Source organism: Mesoplodon bidens (assembly GCF_964165515.1).
Source record: "Mesoplodon bidens genome assembly, chromosome: 19".
Classification (NCBI taxonomy): Eukaryota; Metazoa; Chordata; class Mammalia; order Artiodactyla; family Ziphiidae; genus Mesoplodon; species Mesoplodon bidens.
The window spans coordinates 36,639,286-36,645,172 of record NC_138179.1 but is presented as its reverse complement, the minus strand read 5'-3'; the positions used below and the strand labels follow the sequence as shown (position 1 = coordinate 36,645,172).

Here is a 5,887-nt window from a genome sequence, read left to right as displayed (position 1 = left end):
TGTAATTCTCTATGTGACCTAATGGGGTGGCACTTTTCAAGATTTTTCTGCTTTGATTTTTGGGGACACAGTCTTTTCTTCAGAGCAGGTTTTAGGATTGCCAAAAGTGCGCATAAAAAATAAAAACATCACAATAATTGGGATGTCATGATCTCTTTGGTGCCCCAACTCTTCAAACCATCCTTTTTAACAGGAGAACCAGACGAGTAAGTCCACAGGCCATTGTCTTTTTAATGCAATGTATATTTATTGTAAACAATAATATACAAAAAAAAAAGAAAGGAAGAGAAAAAGGAAAGGTAAGTTTCACAGAGAAAACAAAAGGTTTGGGGGGGAAAACAAGCAAAACAAACAAAACACAAACACAAACCAAACCTTACCTAAAGACAAAATATGATTTAAATGCCAGGTTTCTTAAGTTACAGAAATATTTTTTAAAAAAAAGATCTGTTTTTATACAGAAATGGAAAGATGCCATATTATAAGAGTGCTTTAAGATTTTACTCTACTGAATTCTAAAACTGTTAATATATCTTTTTTTAAATAAAAAAAAAAAGTTTGCTGTCTTTTTTAAAAAGCAATCCTCACTCTCCAGCCACAGAATTAAGAATTAAGGTCTGTCAGTAGGCTGACCCCCCTCCCCGTTCCTCCCCCTCTCCAAGAGAACACGTAGGGGAACATCGATGACACACGCGTGCATTGTTTTGAGTCACCACACACACACACACACGCGCGCGCGCACGCACACACACACACACACATTTAGGCAGCCCAAAGATCTGTGGCAGAAAACACTGCAAATGACTCAGTGATACACTACATTTGCAAACTCTCATTTGTACAAAAAGAGAAACAAGTTTCCAGTTTGTTTTCAACAAAACAACAAAGAGGAAAAAAAAAGGACAGACAAAAAGGCATTTATACAAATCTAGGACAAGGAATCCAAAGAAACTTGCTTTTAATAAAAAAAAGATTAAAGAGATAAATAAAAAAAACTGGTTACAGTTAAGGACATAATTTAACAACAGCTGACCATACCCTTTGAGGACGGCTCCAACAACCTATTTTAAAGAAGGTAAATTTAAAAAATAAAAAAAAAGAGAAAGATTTTTTTTTTGTTTTTAATTAAAACCTCTCCTTACAAAATAAATAATTTTAGCACAAGGAATGTCTTGAAGTTAACTGCTGGTTTTCAGAGAGGCACAGGTGACAGTGTAAGTGAGAGGATTCTAGCATCTGTGTTCCACATGGGGCCCGGGCAGGCAACCAGGGGGCAGTGTGCTGGGGCACAGTATTGGCTGCTGAAACATTCCCCAAACAGATTTTGTCTCCTTTGCTTGCCTTTTGCTTCTTAAGGTTGCGGTGAGCTAGCAAACACAGGAGGAAATGCACTAAAAGAGGGCACAAGGATTTTCCAGCAGCATGGTTTTAAGGCTTTAAGGTGTTTTTCTCTTGTTTAAAAAACATACATATGATAAAGCTTACCAAATCATCTCTAGCCTATTGTTTACTTCCGTATTTGCAAAATAAGGCCTTGATTTTTCTAAGGCAACTCCTCCTTGAATCAGAAAGCCTGAGGAATTAAGCAAAGCTAACCCCCCAAACTGATCATGTAGCACAAATCTGTGGCTTCTGTAGGTTAATACAACACACACACTTTTTTTTTTTTGTCTGTTTGTCTGTAAGAGAAAGCAAATCTGTACAAAAATACTCTGGTTGCAAGAAAAGCTAGGGCACACTGTTCAACTAAGTAGTTTAGCTGTTGGAAAAATAAGAGCATTTAATTTTTTTATCTAAAAATATGTATAAATCCCCTCAAAATGGTAATGAATCATACACAGTACATACTAAAAATATTTAAAATAGAGAATATTCCTCACAGAGGACTTTTTTCTTTAATTACTGCTAAAAAATAATTACAAAGTCCAAACAGGCAGAGAGACTGAGCAAACTGGTCACACGAATCTCCATCACCCTCCACGCTTGCTTTGAAGGTTTCCAGTCCAGTTTCCCGTCGGTTCTGCTGGTCCATCTAGCCAAGAGTGGCCTGGCCACTGATTCGCAACAAGGTGGTAATGCGTTTGGATAGTCTATGTTTCTGTCCTGTAATCTGAGTTCGAGTTGCCTTCAGCGTACATGTCTTTAAAAATAAGAAAAAAAAAATGTCCAAAGGAAATTCTGGTTGGTTGCGTTATTTCTTGGGTTCTTTTTATGATCATCATGGCCATCGTCGCTCTCTGTCTAAGCGTTCCTCAAGGTCTGGTGAGCTGTGTGTAGACGGGCTGTTCCCAGTGCTGGGGGCTGTGGGTCTGCGGGATGGAAGGGACCCCGGAGGTGTCGGCGATGGGGGTGTACATGGGCCGCTGCGCCGGGTTCATGTAGGTGAAGGTGGAGTAGAGGCCGGAACCCTGGCCCGCCGCATGGCTGTAGTAGGAGCCGGAGTTCTGGTGGTCAGTGTAGTCGTACTGCGAGCGGGTGATGGGCGGGTAGGACGGGCTGTAGTGCGGGAGGCTGAAGGGGCTGTAGGCGATCTGCTGAGGCGAGTGCTGCTGCTGCTCGCTGTAGTGGCTGGGACTCAGCTGCTCCGTCTTGATGTGCGTTCGCTGGCCCTGGCCCGGCTCGCTGCTTAGCGTGGTCAGCGTGTGCGCCTGCGCAGGCGGCTGCGGGGGCGCCTGCGCGGACGGCTGGGGGGGCGCCTGCGCGGGTGGCTGCGGGGGCGCCGGTGGGGCCGGCGGGGGCGCCTGCGGGGGCGGCGGCGGCGCCTGCTGCTTGGACATCCACACGTGGCCAGCGCCCGCCGGGGTGGCGGCCGTGCTGCTGATGCCGTAGCTGCCCGTGTAGGTGACCTGGCCGTGCGTGGCCGGCACCCCCGGGTGGCCATTGGGCGGCAGGTACTGGTCGAACTCATTCACGTCGAAGGTCTCGATGTTGGAGATGACGTCGCTGCTCAGCTCGCCGATGTCCACGTCGCGGAAGTCGATGGGGGGCTGTCTGCCCCCCTCTGGCAGTGGGCGCCCCTCTCGCTTCAGGTCAGCCTTGCCCGGCTGCACGTCGGTTTTGGGGGTGGTGGGTGGCGTCGGTGGACCCTGCGATTGCCCTGAGGACGATAAAAGAGGAAGAAACAGAGAGCAATCAACCAGGGCTGTATGGAGGCTTTAGTCTCAGGAACCCTCCTGGGACCCCCTCCCCCCCCTCCGCTAAAGTGTCCCGTATCCGCGGGGGAGGCGCACTGCGCCCGAGAGAAATCGTTGAATGATTAACTCGCCGGTACACACTCGGCAGTCTCCTTTTATCAGGGGAGGGTCTGAGGCCCGGAGGGTCCGGAAGACCAAATTGCTACTTGTACAAGAGCCCTGTGTGTGCTTTTGGGCTGGGGGAGCAAAGAGAAAAAGGGAGAAGTCCTGTAAAGCTGTAAAGGCAATTTACCCCGCAATAAAAATTACTGTTAGGATGCAGGGATTAGGTTGGGGTGTGTGTGTGTGCGCGCGTGCACGCGTGTGTGTGTTTTCAGGGGCTTGGCGCAGGTGTTAGTGTGTTTCCCTCCCCAGGGAGCGCCAGATCCCTAAGCAGAGCCCACTAGGTGGCTGGGGACCCGGGGGTGTGCCAGACGGGGTGTGGGGGCCGGGAGGAGACTCACCGGAGTGCTCGCCGGGGGAGTGGACCTCGCTCATGCCGGAGGAGGAGTGCGGCGAGTCGGCCTGTAGCGCCTTGAAGATGGCGTTGGGGGAGATGTGCGTCTGCTCCGTGGCCTCCTCGGCCTCCGCCTGGCCGTTCTTCACCGACTTCCTCCGCCGCGGCTGGTACTTGTAATCCGGGTGGTCCTTCTTGTGCTGCACGCGCAGCCGCTCCGCCTCCTCCACGAAAGGCCGCTTCTCGCTCTCATTCAGCAGTCTGGGGGCGGGGTGGGGGTGGGCAGCAGACAAAAAGAAAGAGAGAGGGAGGGGGGCTCCGTGAAACCGGCTGAGCTGTCAGGTCGGCGGGAGGGGGAGGTGACTCCCACCCCTCGGCTTCTTCGAACACAGCCCCCCCCTTCCTCTCTCCTCCCTGCTTTCCAGCCACTACCGGAACTCGAAACTTTTCTTAAAAAAAAAAAAAAGTAAAAGAAAAGAAGAAAACAAAAATCTCCGTTCTTCTAGACCGACCTGAGCGGACCCTCCCCGCCCCGCCCTCTCCCCTTCTCTCCTATTTTGGAAACCCTGGAGATGAAAATAGCTTTCCGCGGCTCCCGCTCTCCGGGCTTTTGCTACTGGAGTTATACCCGCCCCCCTTCCGTCCGCAACACCCTTTAAAAACTTTCTGAAAAACCACTTAATCTGCAAGGAGCTCCTCCTGCCCCCCACCCCCGCCACCGCACGCACACACACTGCACCCACCTATTTCCAGCAGCCTCCCTTCTCCCCCCTCCTTCCTGCCACGGGGCCCTCTAGCCTCGGCTTCTCCCCCCACCCTGCATCCCATCTCCGTGGGCGAAGGGCTTCATGGGGGAGCGCAGTTCGAGGGAGGGGGAGGCAGACTTCAATTCCTTGGGATTGAACTTCACTGAGGCGGGAGATCCGGCCGGCAGCCCTCTCCAACCGAGTCTCCTGCTGGTGTTCTCCCCTCCTCTGGCCATCTCCCCCCACCACCCGCCCCGCCGCCCCTCCCCGCTCCACCTACCCCCTCCCCCTTTCCCCCAAGAGCAATCCAAGAACTTTGTCAAACTCTGAGCCAAGTTACACCTCGTCCCCATTCCTCCCCCTCGCCTCCCCCACCGCCCCACCCCGCCTGCTCCGGGACCGGCAACTCCCTCCTGCTGGGAGGCGGGGCGCGGAGAGACAGTCCCGGCCAGCGCCCCCCGCCGCCGCCGCGAAACCCACCCTGCCGCGCCCGCCCTACCTCCAGAGCTTGCCCAGCGTCTTGCTGAGCTCGGCGTTGTGCAGGTGTGGGTACTGGTCGGCGAGCTTCCTGCGCGCCGCCTGCGCCCACACCATGAAGGCGTTCATGGGCCGCTTGACGTGCGGCTTGTTCTTGCTCGAGCCGTTGACGCGCACCGGCATGGGTACCAGCGTCCAGTCGTAGCCCTTGAGCACCTGGCTGACGGCCTCGCGGATGCACACGGGGAACTTGTCCTCCTCGCTCTCCTTCTTCAGGTCCGGCTCGCCCTTGGGGAACGTGTTCTCCTGGGGCCGCGTGTTCTCGGTGTCGGAGCCGGAGCCCGAAGGGCAGGGCGAGCCCGCCGAGTCCTCGGACATGGAGGGGCTGGGGGCGCCGGACAGGCCCTTCTCCTGCTCGTCGGTCATCTTCATGAAGGGGTCCAGGAGATTCATACGCAGGCCCGGGGCAGGGGGCGGGTGGCCGGGAAAGGCGAGAAGCCGCGGCGGCTCGGGGGCTCGAGGCGCGGGCTACTCTCCTCTCGGCTGCCCGGACGCGGGGCGAGCGGCTCCCGGGGAGCCTGGCGCGTCACTCGGCCGCAGCGGCGAGCTTTTAGGAAGGCGCGCGGGGGCCAGCCCGCAGCTGCCCGCTTCAAGTGGGGGAAGGCGAATTGGAGAGGAGGGGGGGAAGAAAGCAAAAAGCGGGGGGCGATTGCACCCCTTCTCTCCGCCTCCAAAGAAAAGTTCCTGGAGTGAAACGCAAGTCGCGGCGCCACTCAAGTTCCCAGTCAGTTTCAAGCTCCGCACTCCGCTCTCTAACTCCCAGCCCAGCGGCTCTTTAATAAATACACCCCCTCACCTTAGAGACGTCAGCCAATCACAGCACGGCATTTCAGGTTTCAGGGCTTGGCAGGCAGCTGATTGGATCCACTTCGGGGGGGAGGAGGATTGTGGCGCTGGGCAGGGTGATGAGAGGGGAGGGGCGGAGCGGGGAGGGGAGCGCGGCCGCTGGTCCGCCGGTGGGGGGTTGGGGGGGA

At 54.4% G+C, this 5,887-nt stretch overlaps 1 protein-coding gene across 1 annotated transcript; it reads right to left on the bottom strand.

Moving 5' to 3' along the window:
- Nucleotides 1–230: 230 nt before the first annotated feature.
- On the bottom strand, nt 231–5,654 carry SOX9 (SRY-box transcription factor 9). The gene is made up of 3 exons (XM_081220283.1): nt 4,876–5,654; nt 3,638–3,891; nt 231–3,097 (listed from the first exon to the last, which is right to left on the bottom strand). Exons 1-3 carry the CDS (start codon nt 5,304–5,306, stop codon nt 2,253–2,255), a joined length of 1,530 nt encoding a protein of 509 aa, XP_081076409.1. The 5' UTR covers nt 5,307–5,654; the 3' UTR covers nt 231–2,252.
- Nucleotides 5,655–5,887: the final 233 nt, after the last annotated feature.

What these genes read in the sequence shown, in the direction of transcription:
- SOX9 (XM_081220283.1), bottom strand. Translation starts at nt 5,306, where the DNA reads ATGAATCTCCTGGACCCCTTCATGAAGATGACCGACGAGCAGGAGAAG. An exon ending in ACGCTGGGCAAGCTCTGGAG is followed by an intron (nt 3,892 to 4,875) that starts GTAGGGCGGGCG and finishes CCCCGCCCCCAG; the next exon opens with ACTGCTGAATGAGAGCGAGA. An exon ending in CTCCCCCGGCGAGCACTCCG is followed by an intron (nt 3,098 to 3,637) that starts GTGAGTCTCCTC and finishes TATCGTCCTCAG; the next exon opens with GGCAATCGCAGGGTCCACCG.